The 17,785-nt window shown below is 40.1% G+C and overlaps 1 protein-coding gene across 1 annotated transcript in view; it reads left to right on the forward strand.

Annotated features, from left to right (window-relative positions):
* The window catches only part of DOCK8 (dedicator of cytokinesis 8), a gene marked incomplete at both ends in the record, with an annotated part of 88,992 nt that overhangs the window by 39,096 nt on the left and 32,111 nt on the right, over positions 1–17,785 (forward strand). Inside the window, 9 exons of the mRNA XM_082301396.1 lie at positions 5,834–5,951; positions 7,638–7,708; positions 8,400–8,538; positions 10,039–10,140; positions 10,887–10,982; positions 12,086–12,320; positions 13,248–13,412; positions 15,165–15,340; positions 17,049–17,144. Coding sequence (XP_082157522.1) covers positions 5,834–5,951; positions 7,638–7,708; positions 8,400–8,538; positions 10,039–10,140; positions 10,887–10,982; positions 12,086–12,320; positions 13,248–13,412; positions 15,165–15,340; positions 17,049–17,144 — 1,198 coding nt within the window. The remainder of the gene's footprint in view (positions 1–5,833; positions 5,952–7,637; positions 7,709–8,399; positions 8,539–10,038; positions 10,141–10,886; positions 10,983–12,085; positions 12,321–13,247; positions 13,413–15,164; positions 15,341–17,048; positions 17,145–17,785) is intronic.

Below are 17,785 nucleotides of genomic sequence, written 5' to 3' on the forward strand. Positions count from 1 at the left end.
GCTTCTCCCTAAAGCAAGTTTGGGTGTCTCCACACTATCTTTCAGTTGCCAGGGTGTCCGTATTGAATACGTACATCCACATTAGAGGAAATGCTTGCTATCACTCAACAGTCACACTCTTTCAGCAAGACTTCACACCCAGCATGCTTAACTTTTTCTTTTAAGTCTCTATTTTGATTTTCACCCTAAGTAAAAGTCATGGCAATAAAAGAAAGCAGGATTTGTTCAGCCTAACTTGTAATAGTGAAGACAACATCTATGAAGAATAGTTGCTTTCATTAATCTTTACCTTAGTTAGTCAATCAATGGTAGATGCTGCTGACATGCCATAAGTAGTGTTATACTGTAATCAATCAGATAATATCCAAACAAAACTCTAAAGACAATTAGTTAGAAATTTTAAACAATGCAGAAATGCTAGATTACACTTTGACTACCTTGTGACAATAAACATATTTGGACTGAGAAAGTAAAGTTGCCAACTGAAAGTGTTAATGAATTCCAGCAATAATTCCCTGGTAAGTCAGATGAGGAAGTTTTGTAAACATTCTGAAAGAGCAGAGTCTGGAACTTGGTGGGGCCAGGAAATAACACTAGTGTTTGTGCAGTACCACTGGAGGCACCTCTTTCCCTGCAAACCAGAATCACCTAATCACACCACATCTGAGATGGTTTTGCCTCACAATCATGCCAGTGCTCTGTTTGGTGTGCAAAAGCATAGTTAGGTAATGTAGGCTGATGAACATCAAGTCCAGCTGGAAACCTGGCACTGCCGAGTTCACCCTTAAGCCATGTCCCTTAAGCAGCACATCTACATGTCACTTCACAACTTCCCTGGATAGCCTGCCAATGCTTGACACATCTTTAGGTGAAGAAATATTTCCTGATATTCAATTTAAACCTCCCCTGGGGCAACTTGAGGCTATTTCTTCTTGTCCTGTTGCTTGCTACTTGGGAGAAGAGGCCAACCCTCTGCTGGCTACAACCTCCTTTCAAGCAGTTGTAGAGAGTGACAAGGTCCCCCCTGAGCCGCCTTCTCTACAGGCTAAACAACCCCAGCTCCATCAGCTGGTCCTTAGAGGGCTTGTGCACCAGAGCCATCATCAGCTCTGTTGCCGTTCTGTGGACGCAGTTCAGCACCTCCGTGTCCTTCTTGTACTGAGGGGCCCAGATCTGAACATGGGATCTGAGGTGCAGCCTTACCAGTGCTGAGTACAGGGGGACAATCCCTGCCCTGGTCCTGCTGGCCACACTGTTGCTGGTACAGGCCAGGATGCCATTGGCCTTCTTGGCCACCTGGGCACACCCTGGCTCGTGTTCAGCTGCTGTCACCAGCACCCCCAGGTCCTTTTCCTGTGGGCAGCTTTGCAGCCACTCTGCCCCAGCCTGTGGCACTGCCTGGGGTTGTTGTGACCCAAGGGCACTTGGCTTTGTTGAACCTCACACCATTGGCCTTGGACCATTGATCCAGCCTGTCCAGAGCCCACTGTGCAGCCCTATGGCCCTTTGCTTAATTTAACTGTCATGCAGTTCTTGTTGCTTAGTTCCCCACATGGTGAATACCATTTTGAGTCTGAGATGAAACTAACCCATGAGAAGTTGCTCTGAATTTGAATAGAGCCAAATATGAAGTGTTTAGTGTTATTTTATTTCCTTTCCTCTTATCTGAAAAGTAGAATCATCCTGTCTTATTTAAGCAGTTTGATAACATTTATTCATAGATGTGTGTCATGGTGCTAAATGTAGTTTAATGTTTTCTAATTTTTGATTATAAGTCTGCAAACCATTTTCCTTTCACCAGTGCTACACATGTAGACATTGGGGGGGGGAGGTTGTCAAAGGTATTTCAGAGGGATGAGGTTTTTTTGGTTTTGTTTTTTTTTTTTTTTTTTTTTTTTTGATAATAGCTTTTTGCTTTGTGATAGGAAAAGTGGAGCCTTCTGTTATAGTCTTTGAACTCAGGTCTTGCAAGCTTTTTTTTTTACTGGTGTAATGCCATTATATTAAATGATGCTATTTCTGATTTATGCCAGAGAGATCAGCCAGCCCACTTTCTTTGTGCACTGTGAAATTGAGCACTTCTTTTTGTTGTGTACTTACATTTCTTTAATAAAAATATTTCCCTGAAAATGTCAAAACATTCCAAGATTTATTTCTTTCATACCCCTCTATTTTTAATAGGAAAAATCATATAATTTAAAGTTTGTTTGTCATTTTATTTTCTCATTAAATATAAATGAAAATGATGCTGTTTACTGCCACTATGAAATGTTGGTGCTGAGGAAGAGGAATTTGTCATATCATTACAGCAGTAACTCAGCTTAACCAGGCACAGGAAGTCCTGTCTATGATAGGGGTAGTACCTAAGGCTTGGGGGATTTTTGGAGGAAGGGAATAAAAAGCCCTTTTCTTTATGGTTTCATTTCATTTAATTGCAAACCACTTAGCAATGTTCTCAGACTTGCTGTAGTCTGCAGTGTGAGCTGGAGGCCTTCCGCTTTGGTGGAATCATTCTACCCCATCCTTGACTTGTTTCGGGTGAGGAAAGATTATTGATGAATAATGGTGTCTTACTCCTGTTATTGCTCTCACAGCATTATCTGCTCCTCTCTGCCTCTCTGCCCATGGAATCCAGAGAGAGCATATTTACTACATGTGAGTCTTCTACAGGCCTTTGGTCTAGTTTTAGATCTGTCCACCAACTCTTCAGATGAATCAAAATTTTGCCAACATGAGAAAAAATCATTCAAACTATTCTCTAAATTATCCATCCTAAAATACAGAATATATAACTCATACACATCCTCTTGGATGTGACATGTTGAAGTTCTGTCACTGTGCTATTTTCCTAGTCAATGGCTGACTAAAACAGTTTCCATGTTTGGTTAAACATCTGTGATGTACTTTTTAATTTTTAATCTTTTTGTTCCTGAAGGCTCTCCACCAAAATTGTGGAAGAATCAACAAATACTGAAAATTATAACTAATGGGTGCATCAGTTTTTGTGTCTAGTACCATAAGTTTTAAATGTCAATGTTAACTCATCCGTAACTCCTCACCTACAGAACATTTCTACTTTGTATCAGTAGGGACTAATTGCACATATGTTGAGTTTTGCTGTGTGTGGAATTCTCATCACAGTCACCAATGAAGGTGCCTAATATTCATAAGAAGTTTGAGATGCACTTGTAGACACCTCACATGAGATGTAATCTAGCAAGGAGGAGGATTCTTTTATGTGCATCTATGCACAAGCAATATTTACAAACAGGAATATTCAATAAGAATGGTCACAGAGTTGAAACTCTGAATAGATTTTTTTTGGCAGAGGGTAGGTCTGTGTTGTTTTGCCCATGGGAAATGATTAAATCACTGCTAAGCACTATGAAAGTGTAGGAAGGTCCGCAAATTTGCCTGAAAATTGCCGTGTGGTGTCCTGTTCCAGGCTAGGGGGACCTTAATCTTTCCCAGGAGGTAACTGATTCTGAAATAGTCTCTTATCACTCTGCTGGGTCAGTCTCTGACCTGCAGGAGCTGTTTGGATCTGTGCCTCACCCAGGATGCTGCTGGCCTTTGGGACTGTATTCTCAGTGACACTGGGTGTTCTGCCATGGCTTTTGTAGACTCATGCTGTCCCTTGAATGGCTCTTCTGGTTTTTTAAGCACATCCGACTGTATCTGGAGTTAGAACCCTGCACTTTCTGCAGGGAGAGTGAAGGGAGAAATTTAATCACACTGACCAAAAGTATTTGCTGTGACATGTTGCTGTATTTCTGCTCAGTGCAGAAACTTGGGGTCCAATGCCTCCTGGAGCCTACCACATCCTTATGGGCATCCTAGCTGTCCTGTTATTTAAAAGACAGTATTTGCTGCCCCAATGGCCCTGCTAACTGCCATGTGAAAATGCTCCTTGTCTTTGCTTCCCCTCAGTCTTTTGGAGTGTATGGATGGAGTGCACACAGTAGCACTTAGGCAGTGGTCAGCAATGGGTCTACAATTCATGGCTGTGTGAGGGAACATCTTTTGGTCATCTTCTCACCTTCCTGCTTTAAATGTCAGCCATCACTTTCGTATCTGCAGGATATCCAGAGTCAGCATTTGCCTCTGTTCTTCCTCAGTGCTGATGGGTTTAATACACATGTAAGCAAGATCCCTAAAACTGCTTGAGCATAAATGGCACAAGCTTTATCTTTTCAGTCCAGTACTTGCTGGAATAATGCTTCCTTGGTTGTGTAGTCAGCAGAGAGCTCTCTGTGTTTCTACATATCTTTCATCTCAAGTCACATCTAAAAGTAAAACCCAGTGCTCAGGTACATTATATAGATTTGTGACATCTTGTCCTAGGCTGCAGATTAATGAAGCAATGACTGTATTATTCAGCCTTCCCTACATGTATTTCTTCACTTCTGGCAGATGTAGTATTGACAATATTCTTCATTTGATATGTCAGTCCCCCAAGTATAATTCAGTAGAGGTTACCAATATATTTCTCTCTTTCACTTAGCTTTCCTTAACATCATCTGGCAGAGAATTTGGCAAAGCAGAAATTGCACATAAGGTAGTAAGTGAGTGCAGCAGTGTGACAGGCAGAAGTACCATTCTGAATGAAGGGAAAGGCAAGTTACTTGCTAGTTTTTTTACTAAGGCATGCCATGTCCTATGTTACACATGTTGGTTAAAAAAAGTAGCTTGGACTGTGTAGTTGAAGAATACTGTCATGTTGTGACACGTGGCAATCAGGAGAATAAATGACAGTTTTCCAGGTCTTGGGATACAATAAATGGAAGATGGACTGTCTGACTTAATGACAGTATTTTCCAAGACTGTGTGACTTTTTCAGCTGACAGAGGTACTGAGGAGATACCTGTGATAAGGACAGTGCAATTCTGTGCAGCTTCTGACTGGCACACACAAAAAGAAAGCATGAAAGTCCATGAGTAGTCCTCATTGTTTCTCACTGAACGCCGGCATGTTTCCTCCAACACTACTCTTATTCCTTACACTCAGAGGACAAACAGTGAGAATCCCATGCCAGACTGGGAAAACAAGACAGTAAAGAGACATCATCACTATTCCAGAATCTGCATATAATCTAGGTCTAGCTGAAATCTCAGATTTGCCATAAACTTAATCAGAGAAAAATCTTTCTATTAATATTTTTACTCTTCTATTAGAATTATACGTCAGAAGACCATCTATGCTGCCAAATTCCCCACAGAAATTAAAGCTGCTTTTTATGTTCAGTGATATGTTCATATACAGAAGCTAGTAAACAGCAAAGTATGCTCTATTTCAAAGCATTATTCATATTCATTACTAATAAGAGGTAGCTTACAGAATTACAGTTTCAAATTTTCTTATTTGTATTTACTAAGGTTCACTGATACTGCTTTTTTATTTGTATAACCTAGAAATATATGCCATCTTTTGCTATAAGCTACGAATGTATAAACTTCAGTTGTTGATTTCCTTGCTTTTATCACCTCTGAGTGATTCTTTCCCGCTTCCAAAATCAGATTGTTCACACCTGAGAAAGGAGCTGTTTTCTCCAGACATTCCTGCTTTTCAGTACATCAAGCAAAGATAATAGTTTGTTTGCAACAGAACATAGCTTAGTGTAGGTGTAACCTTAAACATAGGACGATCTATGTGTCACACCAAGAAATTACCTTTCTTTGTGAACTTTTGAAACTGAGTTCTGACAAATCTTTCACTATGAAGGTGGAATTGAAGGACAGGGAGAGGAATCAGGAAGATGCTAATTTGTGCACTTAATTTTCAAACAGGAATGCTTGCCATTTACCCATTTTATTCTTCCTTATCTTTCTTCCAGAAATCTCCTCTATGTTTACCCTCAGAGGCTGAACTTTGCTAACCGACTGGCTTCTGCAAGAAACATTACCATCAAGATCCAGTTTATGTGTGGTGAAGACCCATCCTGTGCAATGCCGGTAATAAATGCTGAGATTTCTTAGCAGGCTTTTGTTTACATGCATTGCTGAGAAACCTCTGAAGAGATAAGTCCTTATTTGCTTCCCATCACCCAGTTCCTAGTGGGGCCTTAAGAAGCCTAACATCAGAGAGCTTGTGAAGCTTTCATTCTCATCCTAAAACAGGGCCGTGTTCCTTACCCACAACAAGAAAGACTTGTCATTCTAGTGGAGCCAGACACATATTGCTCTCTCTTATCTAAATCTTCCTACCCTGTTTTCAGAAGAATGACATAATATTACATTAGTATCATGTTGGAATTTCTAAGGGTAAAATTCACAGAGCGTCAGAGACCTTTTAAGGTTTAAGAATGATGAAGTCTATTTTCCAGGGTAACTCCTCTGCGTGCACTGTGTTTACACAAATGCTCAGGTATTATGCTGGAAGATAAAAGTTGGGATCTTCATTGCCTGAGCACAAATGGATGCGCAGTCATGCGGTGTAGATAGAGCTTTCCATGTCTGAAACACACTGTGTCTTAGGGTATACGTGTACACTACTAGCAGAGCAGGCAGTCCTGTCTGTTCAGGTTATTCAACATCTCTCACTGTAAGAACCTCTATTTAGCTTTACCAAGCTTCAGATGTTCAGTTTGAAGTGTTCTACCCAGATGTCTGCTTCAGTCTCATTTTTATATTTTCAGACGGTGTTGTTGGCTGTTTGAAAATGACATGGAGACAAGAATTTTCTGGATTTTATGTGTTAGGGAAGGAAAAAATGAGTGGAAATATTACTTTGAGGAAACTTTAGTCCAACAGTATGTTGGACCAAGGACTATCACCCAACCAGCCTTTTTCAGTGTGCTGACATTGTTTAGTACGTACTTGACAGTCTTGCTCCACATAACCTGTGGACCTGAAATCAGAGCATCAGCACAGTGTTTTCCAAGCCACATTTCTTCCAGAGCTGGAGCTGTGCCATGTGAATGTAACACCTTCTTCTGCACAATACTGCACTGCTGGTTTCCTTAAACTCTGCCTGTGTTACGACTAGGTTTTGACAAATGCTTAGGACACACACAGTTCATCTGGCTTCCCTCTCCACTCTAAGTGACCTTCCTCTCAGTACATATATAGACTTGCACTGTGCAGGGATTCTTGTGTAAGCTCATCTCCCAGGGCTCCCTTTAAATTACTGGATTTCAAGACCTTACCATGGGCCCATGTCTTAGGGAAGCAAATCTAGCACCAGAAATGCCTATTTCTCTTCATTGAGTTTGAAGGGACTTGGGACCTCTAAGGTAAGGTGAGATGAATCTCACTCTGAATGAACAGGCTGCAACTGAAAAACAAAACTTCTAAAAATACTTTTAATTTCACTTTTTAGCACTTAGATAAAGACTATGTGACAGTATTTGAGTGGGTTACCATAACTTTTTCCCTATGATTCCAGAGTTTTTAGTTCATGACTAAAGAATGTGATGTGAGGTAGTCAGTGACTCTAGAAATAACTCTGCTCCATTTTCCTGATGTTTTACCCTGAATGGACTGTGGGGAAGGTGCTTGGTAATAAGATATTTATGCCAATGAGCTAAGATAAAATTGAGGAGTCATTTTAAGTCTTCAAATACTGTCTTAAAATTTATACAAGATGATGACAAATAAATGCTGTAGTCCTGATTACTGTTACTTTTCTTCTTAATGTAGGTAATTTTTGGGAAATCTTCAGGTCCAGAATTTGTCCAAGAAATATACACAGCTATCACATATCATAATAAGTAAGTGTTGTTAATATGACTTGAGAAGTATTAATCATGATCTCTTTATGTAATTGTTACTCTACATAGTTCATCAAGGAATGCCATTTTAAACATTTCTATTTTATGCAGTTTATCATATCTAATTTGGATTGCTTCGTGCATTTGCATAAGTGGCCGTTGCATAAGCGACCATTGCTTTTCTTGTTTGAAGCTTTTTAGTCATTGAGAATATTCCCACTATGAAGATTAAGGAGCAGGAGCAGTTAGCAGCACAACTTCTTAAAGAACTTTAAGATCATTCACTTCAGTGAATTCATAGATCCAAAAGAGCTGAAGGGACATTCTCATTCTCATGAATGAGAGCTTGGGATTTAGGATTTGCAGAATACTTATGCTGGAATCCAAAACTGAGATTGAATGTTTTCTGAAGTATAGAGATAAGTGGAAGCTGAAACTGTCCAGCTGATACTGTCTGTTTTCTTCTGATTCAAAGCTGTAGATTGTTCATAAGTATAACTTTTACATTCATAATTAATTTTAAATTCATAAATATATGTGTGTGTATTTATGTATACTTTGTTTAACTCAGCTCTGTTTTCAAGATATATCTGGTTTTATAACCATAGCATCTAAAAGCCTGCTGGCAAATTTGCCTCTTGCTCAGTCTCATACTAACTTTGGGAATGTGCTTGGCATTCTTTTTAAACAGATCCCCTGACTTCTATGAAGAAGTGAAAATTAAGCTGCCAGCAAAACTCACAGAGAAACACCATCTATTGTTCACATTCTATCACATCAGCTGCCAACCAAAGCAAGGAGCATCTGTTGAAACCCTCCTAGGGTATTCAGTAAGTTCCATGTGATACATAAGAGTGGTTGGGGGGCGGGGTGTGGGGGTGTGTGTGTCTATGTGTATCCCTTGCAAACAGACTCTCTGCTTGCCAAGAATTTTGTCATTTGTTCCCTTTCTGGTTATGGCAGTACATCAAAACCAGTGGAAGTCTTAGTGTGAATTCATAGAAGCTAGATGCAGTCTGAGGTATGTTACATCCTCATCCTATAATTTTACTGTGTTAACTGTCTTTGAACTTAATGAATTCACCCGATTCAACTGAAATATGCACCTAAATGTTTGCAACAGCAATGCTTTATAGCACATAATCCCATTCTGTTAGATTCTATTTATTGCAAAAAACCCCCTAAAATGTATGTAATTACAATTATTACTGTTATCATGCTCATACATGGGGTAAGAGCTAATGTAATATTTTCAGTTAGGTTTTACATGGCACATCATCTCTGTTCTAAATTGTCTTTTATCCACTAAAAACTAAAAAACCAGGAAGAACCTAAAAGCTAAAATGTCATTCTCTTGCCTTCTTTATTTTCATGTTGAGACTAGCATGTCTTAGGTTAAGAAGTACATGTTGTAGGATAGTCTCTCTGACCTTCTTCTTTATCACAGTATTTTTAACTGGAGAGATTTTAATATAAAAGGAAAGCATTGAAGATGGTAATGCTTCAGATTTGAAAATGTCCTAGAGCTGTGGTTAGCAGTTGAGCTGTGGAGCCAGGAAAATGCTTTCCATGTGTTCTTGCTATGAAGTTTGGGGCAGTTTTGTGCTTGAGTATTTTTGTTTGTTTGCTTGTTTGTTTCTTTGTTGGCTTCTGGGTTTTTTTAATCACAGTACTGAGAATCCTTTCAAATGGACTTTCTTTTATGGAGAGTTACAGTCCCACCAATGTCAGTGGGATTGTTAAGAAGTAAATTAGTTCAGGATCAAGATTTGACATAGGTGAGGACTTAATTTTCAAGTTTCTGTTCACCTAAATACAAAATGTTTCTGCCCTGTGATACTCAAATGCATAGCCTCTCTCAGACTTGAATAAAAAATTAAATGTGTCTGAGTATCAATGCAGGGATATGAAAAGTCAGTCTGGCATGGTGACCACAAGGAAGATATTCAATTTATCTCCAGCAAAACTTTAGCTGTTGATTTGCTTCAATACCAAGAAACAGTGTGTTCAGGATACATAAATTTTTAAATAAAAACATGGACTCTGCTAAATCCTTCTGATAGGATTTATTAGAAAAATATATGTCACACATGAGAAGCTCTGTGTTTGTTTTCTTCGAAAGAAATGGTTTGTAAAGCAGTCTTGTACATTTTTCTACAGTAGCTATCAGCTATCTTTGAATTTAAAATACAAAGAAATTACTGCTGAATGGGTTAGAGCAGAGAAGCTTGGGTCAATATCTCATTTGTTGTTTTGTTGACTGTATCTAACAAATAAATAGGTCTAATCATATATCATCATGAATATTGCTGTGTTTCCGTTTGTTTCAGTGGCTGCCAATTCTATTAAATGATCGTCTTCAAACTGGACATTATAGTCTTCCTGTTGCATTGGATAAGCTGCCTTTACACTATTCAATTCACTCTCCTGAGGTAACAAACAAAATTATTAAAAGATAGTATTTTTCTAATGTAGGAGAACAGCATAAGTGTTTTACGAACTAACATTGCTGTCTGCTGGTAGCCTTTTTTAAAGGTAGTTCTTTAAAAGGAGAAAGGTCTGGAGAAAAATGTTGTTGTTGTTGTCACTGGTGTTACTATTTTATATCATTTATACTGTTTTTTTAAAAAAGTTAGTTATGCAAGCAAATTCTTGTAAATTGTCTAAGCAGGGATACATTTGTTTAGAGAGTGTCAAGTCAATAATTCTATTTCTTCCACAGGATAATTTGTTCTTTTTTTCTGGGGCTTTGTGGGTGGGGGACTAGAAGTGGAATCAGGTGGTATTACTGGAACAGAAAACTGGGCCCTCTCCGTAAGCATGGCATGTAGGAAACTTGTCCAGAGGGTATAAACTGCACCACATCCCCGTGGAGTGCCTTTGGCAGTGTTTTGACCAGGAAATTTTAGCCTTAGCAATATCCCATCAGAAGATGTTTATTTACATGTGCTAGACATACAGCTGAAATTCTCTGAATTTCCCCGTTCAGTGAATCAGCTTCTGTCCAAATGTCTATGAGAACAAGGAGATGCCTAGCTGTCATCCTCTCTGTGGTACTGAATTTGGGTATCTAAAATGAAGTGAATAGTGGGAATACCCTATAGACCTTCATGTAAACAGACTTTCTGTTTGATCATTAAAAGGAAGATGATTCCCATATTATTTTTTTTCATCCCAGAAAATTCCATCTCAGACACCACCTATAAAGTGGGTTGAAGGACACAAGGGCGTTTTCATTGTTGAAGTTCAAGCTGTGTCATCTGTTCACACCCAGGTAATGCGTCAGAAGTAAGACACATCTGTAGTTTCATTTCAAAGAAAATTCGGATGTCCAGGCCAATTTAGCAGATTTATGGAACTGAGGTGCCCACACAGGTTTTAAAAAAAAAAAATTAGGAGCTATGGAAATAACCTGATACCCTTGGTGAATGAAACCCTTTGGTGAAATTAAATCTATTGGTAGAAGTGAACAAATGAACACTCTTGGCAGCAAGTCACATTGAGCAATAGAGAGCCTGGTGTCCTCTTGGTTCAGCAGGAGTCTGTTCAGGCTGTGATTGAAAGGCACTGGCAGGGCACAGTGCCAGTTTCTGTAGTCTGCATCTTCTGTCCTTCAAGGCTACTTCAGATAATGTGTCCACATCTCCAAAGACACAGCACCTCCCTGCCTCCATGGACAGGTTATACACTGGCAGTATGTGTTAAGCAGCTCACTTGTCAATGCCATTGCTTTGGGGACACAAGCTTAGTGCTGGGTGAGAACTCAATGATTCTGTTCATTTAGATGCCATGGGAAATTGGATCTTTGCCCATCTTATTGAGATACTGGGTTGAGGCAGATCAGCTTTTTTTTGTTTCTGCTGCTTTTCAGTGTCTCTTACCCCTTATCCCATTCTAATTAATCCTAGTAAATATGTCCTAACAGCTGAAGGCCCTGTGTCTGAGGCAGGTCCATCACCCTTTTGCAGCATGCTTTTTAAAGACAAGTAGGGCATACTCGTATGGCACATAACTTGTGTGTAGATGGAATTCTGGTATGAGTGGCAGAGGGACTACAGACCTATGATGTGACAGAGCTTTATCAGATAGAAGGAAAAGTCTTTTCATTAAACGAAGCAATCAGTTTAGTGAGGGCAGTAACGTTTCTGCCTTTAAGCTGATCTCACCGTGGTCTGAATTTGAACCAGATGAATAGGAGCAAATGAAATGCTGTTACAGCTGCTTTACAAGTTCATCACTCAGAGCAGCCAGTGCTGAAAGCCAGAAGGGTGAAAAATCTTTCCTTTCATCCCATCAGGTGGTATAGTCAGGTTTTGCTTAGCTAGCAGTAGCTGAACTGTATCGATTTTGTTAACTCTGAGTGCACTGTATTTGCAGGACAACCACCTAGAGAAGTTCTTCACCTTGTGCCATTCTCTGGAAAGCCAAGTGACATTCCCCATTCGACTGATGGATCAAAAGATTACAGAGGCTTCACTGGAGCATGAATTGAAACTCAGCATTATCTGTTTGAATTCTTCACGCCTTGAACCTCTTGTCTTGTTTTTGCATTTGGTACTAGATAAACTTTTCCAGCTGGCTGTACAGCCTATGGTCATAGCTGGCCAGACAGGTATTTAGTGGTTCATGGCCTTCAAGAGACTTTTCAATCAACCTAGGAATGTGTGGGAAATGGTTACGAAAATATCCAGGCTCAGATTTAGGATTTAGGGTAGTCCACTTCAGAAAGAGTTGTGCTGCTCAAGACAAAGTTTCACTGCACAATTTAATCAGGCTTAAGTTCCTGCCTTCTCTCCTTTCCCCCTACATGTAGGACTTAGTCTCTGGTTGGGAGGTACATTAAACTGTGGTAATTTACTTACCTGAAAATATAGGTCAAAAAGTGGGTTGTGGTTCAACTTTGTTTGGAATTGAGTTGTTTTGCAAGTAAAACACCAGCAAAATCATTGTCCTACAACTGACACTGCTGTCTGCACCATATCCTCTACCCAAATATCTTTAGACAGAGTTGAGTGAGCACAAAATCAGAGAATATGATAGTGAACACTGAAGTGCCAGTTGCCCATAACATGTGTTAACTCTGGAAGAATGGCATACTTGGAGGAACGAGTGTAGTTAATTTCCTATGTCATTTAGATAATCAACACTTGTCATCCACTCTGATATTTGTGCTAAAGCCTGCTAGCTTGTATTTGTCTGTCAGCTAGAGAGTAACAAGTCTTAGTATTTTGTGAGAATACAGTTTATAGGAAATGTGTGAAGGCTGCTAGAAGTGTAATTAACTGCTACAGCCTGCTTTTATGTAGTACAGAGTGACAGAATAGCAGTGATTAGGTTGAAAGTCAGTGGGTCTGCTGAAGAGTGTTTATTGGCCTTTGTAGACTTTGGGTCTGGACAGGCATAGCAATTGCTGTCTAAAACTGAACTTGTTAAGGACTGAATTGAACTTCGTAAGATTAGTTGTTGATACAAAGAATGCCCTCACCTAATTACGTTATACCCTTCAGTGCTGACTCTAATTCTTGCCTTTGTTTCACAGCCAATTTCTCACAGTTTGCCTTTGAATCTGTGGTTGCAATAGTGAACAATCTCCACAACAGCAAAGAGCTGAGCAAGGATCAGCATGGGAGGAACTGCCTTCTGGCATCTTATGTGTACTATGTATTTCGTCTGCCAGACCCACAAAGAGAAGTGGTCAAACCAGGTATTACTGGTGGAAGGGTTGCAAAAGTATTCTTTATTGTTGATACATGCTGTTCAGCATGGCACTTTTGAGAGGAGGACTTAAGGCACTGACCTGTAAGATAGCAAACACAACTTCTCAGACCCACACTGCATATCATTTTGCACTACACTGTTCTGATACACCATTTCTTTCAGAGGTAGGTCAGGAATATCAGTGCTGCAAAGAGTAACATGGACTTGCCCCTCATAATCTCCATCCCTCAGTTATTAATTTAAGATGAAGGGTTGAGGTGAGAGGTTTCCACAGCTACAAGCAATGTTGTAACTTAATGAAGACAAATGCAAGAGAGATTGCCTAAACTGAAGCTTTTTCTAGAAGAATTTCCTTCATAAATTAAAATGGCCTTAAGATGCCAATTTTTTACTGACCTGTACATCGGTAAATTACTTTCCATGCAAAATGACCTCCTGCCAAGTTCACCCAATATCTCCATTGCATTAAGGATGTCATTGGAGGATAAAATGCTGGATGACCAGCAGGTTTAGACAGGTGATCCTTCTCTTCTCAACCCTGGTGTGCCCATACTTGGAATGCTGTGTCCAGCTCTGAACTCCCCAGTTCATGAGCTGGACACAGCAGTTCCCCAGAGACATTGGAGAGACCAGCCAAGGGCAACAAAGGTGACAAAGGGTCTGGAGCATCTCTTCAGTGAAGAAGGCTGAGAGAGCTGGGGCTGTTCAGCCTGGAGAGATGAAGCCTCAGCAAGGATCTTCAGTGTAGAGAAGGAGCTGAAGGAAGAGTGCAAAGAAGACAGAGCCTGGCTGTTTCCAGTGGCCCCCAGTGACAAGATCAGAGTCAATGGGTGCGCACTGAAACACAGTGAACATGAGGAAACACTTCCTCTGAGGGTGACTGAGCACTGGTACACATTGGCCACATAGGTTGCCCAGGTCTCTCACCTTGGAGATAGTAGAAAACCATCTGGATGTAGTCCCAGGCAGCTGACTCATGGTGACCCTGCTTGAGCAGAGAGGGTGGACCAGATGGCCTTCAAAGGGCCCTTCCAACCTCAACCATTCTGTTATTCTGCTGTAGTCATTGTCCTAAAGCCTATAGGATTCATTTGATTAAGTGGTATATATTAAATGACTTACCACAAGCAGTTATGCTGTGGGAGATAAAGAGAAATAGGCCTTTTTCTGCCTTGAATATTCATTTAAATCTCCCTTGAGGGACATTTAGACTGATGTTAGGATATGCTAAAATCTCTGAGCTCACATACACTTGGAAATTCTTTATCCTGGAAAAATAAGGTCCATGGTGAAACTGAAAACTAGATAACACTTAGTGAAATTCCTGATGGTAGTGCTCCCTGCTTGCTTGGGTATTTGAATATGGTATTAAATCATATGTGTTGTAGGTGGTGTTTTGTGTTCAGGCCTTTGAATATTGACTGAATCTACAGCAAATTAAGAAGAGCTGATGGGAAGAAAGAACTATTGTAATAGTGCTGTTTCTTAGGTAGCCCTATTAATCTTTTGTTACTGCTTGTGCAATCACCCTGTGAGCTGTTGACTGGGATAATACCTGTAACCTGTCATTCAATGCCTATGTAGATTGTTAATAAAGCAGTTGGTAGTGGGTTTTTCAGGGGCTTTATGCTTTTCAAAATGCTGATGTTGTAACAGCACTGGGCAAAACTGGCTTGAACCTCATGTTTGTCTCATATATATGTTCTTTAGTCTTAATTCAAACATCTTGCTGTGGCAGGTGGAGGCAGCAGTGCCATTTCAACAGAATCTCGTTATTACACCTTTGGACGCACTTCTGCAGTGTCTGTTGGAAGTAAACTCCTGCAGAGCCGAGTGATAAGCTGCAGCAATCCTGACATCACTGTTACACAAGCTGCTACTGATGAGGAGGTCAAAAACATCGTGGCATCCAAGGTAAGAGAATGAAGTCAAATACCTGAAGAATGGTATGGCCCAAAACCTATAATCTGTATTTTGTCTTTGAGGGTTGGATTTGCTCCTTGTAAAAGCACTGTATGTATCACCAGAAGCATTTGTTGTTTATCTGATTTGGCATAGATACATGTTAAATCCCATCACTAAATTCTGATGTCTCTTACCAGAAGAGGGCAAGAGGTAAGAACTCTGTCTCTTGTTTGTGCCTGAGACACTCCACAGAGGCATTTACTTTTTTTCACATGCCTCACTCTCCTGTTTTTCCAGGTATTTAAGTTCTGTTCGCATCTGGTGACCTGGTCTGGTCCAAGTCATAGAGTCAGCGCAGTCACAAACCTTTCTTCCTTTTTTTTGTTTGGTGTTAAATAGTTTCCTATTAAAAAAAAAAAAAAATTTAGTCAGTTATATGACAGCAGCCCCATAGCTTTGTATCAGCTACAGTGCAGATGCCATGTGCCCAATTTGCACCTGGGTCTTTCCAAATACTTCATGCAACTACACAGTGAAATACAACTTTCCTTTGTGTTCTCATCCACGGATACATATGCCACCAGTGGCTTGCAGGACAGAAAGGTTGACAGCATCCAACAAGAAGGATTTTGTTTCTGTGATTGGTGCCAGGTTGCTGGTGTACAGCATCCCAGCCCATCTCAGAGCTTTATGAGAATGGTTGTGTGCAGCTGTCTGGGACAACCAAAACCTAGAGTTCACCATTCAGCTGGAGCTGGGAAGCTATGCCTCTGGCAAAAGCAGGATTTTTTTCCCCTGTGCAAGAAGCCTGCTGCTACTTGCAGCCCTGGCAGAGCTCTACAGCAGCATGTCTGATGAGCTCTGAACTGTATCCCCCCTTGCTTTTCTTTAAGTGTTATATATGTAAATACTGCTTCTCAAGTAGGTTATTTTCAGATATATTTTTAAGTCTTTTTTTTTCTATCGAATGGCTGTGTGTCTCTCCATTTAAAATGAATAGGTACTTGTGTTCAGCAAATTAAAACAGAACTAGTAAGATACACAGGTTTGTCAATTTATTTAATTTGTTCATATGGGCATATGTATCCACCCATAGCAATTTTTAATAATGTAGATTTGAATTTAATAGCTGTATGACTTTTAATCTAATACACTGTGTCCTAGGGAAAAAAAAAACCACCAAACCAGAGCTCAAGGCATTTTTCCAAATTAATACAAAATTAAAATGTTTGTTATTACAGCTTCATCACACTGATAAATGTAGCAATTTACAATTGGTTACTGCTGCTTCGCCATCTTGTAAATTGGCATTACTTTTAATGAAAGGACGGCTTCAAGGGGCTAATTATTTTCGATGTAGAGCCGGGGGATAAATTTACACCTTTTAAAGGGAATCGTAATCCTATCCTCCGAAGTAGAGCTGTAGTTCTGCAATTGGGCACGCGATGGCAGTGCTGGCATTTGCACCCTCCTCCTCCTCCTCCTCCTCCTCCTCCTCCTCCTCCTCCTCCTCCTCCTGCTGCTGTCAGGTGGTCTTCGGCCTCGACTGGGCAGGGGGATGGGAAGAAGGAAAGAGAAGAAGTGTTTAGATGAACGTCTGTGCATACCTTAAAAAAAATAAATAAACTTGCCCACTGTAGGTGATTTCTTCTGGGTTAATTAGATAAAGTTACTTATTAATTTACTATTATGTATTTCTTCCATCTGTGGCCCTCAGCCTATGGATCACAGCTCCAGTCGGATGTCTTACTATGTTGAAGGAACAAGTGACATGTCAGGCCTTTGTGCAAGCACAAGACCATCCAATAAAAAGGTAGGCTACGGCTGTGCATGGGGGAACTCCTTACAGAATCCAGGGGATCCTGGGGTAGTGCTGGCAATTAGCACTTCTAAATGCGGTGAGGGAAGCAACAGAACAAAACATCAACCACTTTTATCAAACAAGGAATTTGTGATGAAATATTGAATCAGTGTGTAAACATTACTCAAACATTTCTGCTTTGGCTCCAGAGTCTTTAGATTCTTTTTCCAGGACAGATTTAGACAAGTAGCAGCCTGTCTGGATCCTCCCTTTGCTCTCTTTATCAAGGTCTTAGAGCCTCAGTCGTTTTCCACTGCTTTTTACCCTTGGATACATGTTTTTACATGTTACAGTAAACTCCATTCAGAAATATTTGCCTCCTCTTTCTTCTGTAAGGAATTTTTTTCTTTGTCCCTTTTTGTAGCTTTTAGAACCAAATAGTCCAGATTTGAATTTCCTAAAAGTTTAGATAATTGGGATTGTGTGTCTTGTGTTCAGATCTCACTGTAAAAAGTATTGTCTCCAACTACAAATGCCTGTACAAGGTCTGCTGTGGTTACTGCTCTGTCTTTCTCTCCCACCACAGAATCAATCTTACTTCTGCCTTCTCTCAGAAAAACATGGATGTGCTAAACACTCAGCAGGTAGTGGGA

The sequence above is a fragment of the Coloeus monedula genome (genome assembly GCF_965178545.1).
Source record: "Coloeus monedula genome assembly, chromosome: Z".
In the NCBI taxonomy this organism is placed as follows: domain Eukaryota; kingdom Metazoa; phylum Chordata; class Aves; order Passeriformes; family Corvidae; genus Coloeus; species Coloeus monedula.